General features: G+C 37.4%; 1 protein-coding gene across 1 annotated transcript in view; it reads right to left on the reverse strand.

Annotated features, from left to right (window-relative positions):
- LOC119594710 (cell cycle checkpoint protein RAD17-like) overlaps positions 1-1596 on the reverse strand; it is a 7535-nt gene that overhangs the window by 1043 nt on the left and 4896 nt on the right. The window contains exons 8-10 of the mRNA XM_037943768.1: positions 1369-1544; positions 723-929; positions 304-530 (exon numbers count right to left, since the gene is read on the reverse strand). Of these exons, the coding sequence (XP_037799696.1) occupies positions 304-530; positions 723-929; positions 1369-1544 (610 nt within the window). The remainder of the gene's footprint in view (positions 1-303; positions 531-722; positions 930-1368; positions 1545-1596) is intronic.

Here is a 1596-nt window from a genome sequence, read left to right on the forward strand (position 1 = left end):
CTGTACAGGACAGATTAATAAAGATTGATTGTACTGGAGACATTAGCAGAGGATTCCCAAATTTACTTAACCACATAAAGGAGATACTTCTGTTACAAATAACAGTGAAATGTAATGGAAACATAATGAACTACATAGTAGATCCAATATCTACAATAAGGAAATATTAAATTACACATATGATACAGAAACAAATAAGAAATAAATACAAAACAGGGTCAGATATGTATCATAAGCATATGACACATCCCCTAATTTTTACTTTTACTTTCTGCTAAGACCACATAGCACAGAATTACTCACTGTCCACTCTGCAGACAGAATATCTGAATCTGTTAGATGTTGCAGTGCTTTCCCTAAGTTATCTATGCTGGAATAGAAGGCCAAACAATTCTGGTGCAGGAAGAGACTAAAACTCGTTGCTCCCATTGAAGTTTTGTCGTAAATACTCTCTGGGTTTTCTTGCAATGGCAACCTTTCCTCTGACTTCAGGTGCTTAGGTAGAGGGTCTATTGCACCCTCTTGGTTACCTACAAAGATATTTGGAAACTTTGATGAGAAATGTTTTTGTATGTGAGTATATGATAACAGTACAGTTCTTAACCTCTTTAGTTCTGGCTAATTTCCAGGCATATAATGTAAGGATTGAAAACAGAAAGTAAAGAAACTAAGACCTATCAAAATAACAAGGAATACTGTACTTACAGTACACATTTACTTACGTTTACAATACAGAACTTTTCCTAAGGCTCTGAAGAGAAAAAGTGAAGCATCTTTTCCCCCTACGGCTATGAGATTTTCAGAGTCGGTAACGCTTGCTTTTGATGATGAGGTTTTGCTCCCCTTTGCCTTTCTTTGTGTCTTAACAGAAGCTTTTGATTTTCCCCTGTCAGACCCTCCAGCAAACAAGTCTTGAATTTGGTAAACATCTGAAACCATACCATGTGTTAGACCTGCATTTCTAAATCTATGGGTCATGACATGAGACTTCTCTATTAATCAGATACCATTACATGTTTTTGTCACTCTTATTCTAAAATTCTAGTCATTAAATATTCTGACAACCAATAAATGTACAGACCTGTGGGCTTATTTATTGTTTTAAATGGCAGTGACATAGTGAGTTACTATTCAATATAGGAAAGAACCTAACACATGATAATCTGGAACTTCACAAGACATAGGATTTTTTTCTGAGTAACTAACTGCACACAATCAACACAATAATCAAAGCTTCATTAGATCTGTGACTAATTTCTGAGTGACTAACTGCACACAATCAACACAATAATCAAAGCTTCATAAGACCCGTGACTATTTTCTGAGTTACTAACCGCACACCACCAGGAACACCAATACACACAGTACCTTTCTTCGCAGCAAACTGGAGGGCATTCACTGCACTTCTCACATCTCCTCCGGACGCATCGGCCAAAGTCTGAAGGGCTTCTTTAGGGGGGACGGGCTGTCCGGAGCAGACACTCTCCATACTTGCAATTCGACTCAAGGCTTTCACCAGCAAACTACTTGCAATGGGATTGAATCTGAAGCGGATTGCAAAATAATTATGGAGCATATATTCATCCATAATCACAT

This window comes from Penaeus monodon, chromosome 34 (genome assembly GCF_015228065.2).
Source record: "Penaeus monodon isolate SGIC_2016 chromosome 34, NSTDA_Pmon_1, whole genome shotgun sequence".
Lineage (NCBI taxonomy): Eukaryota > Metazoa > Arthropoda > Malacostraca > Decapoda > Penaeidae > Penaeus > Penaeus monodon.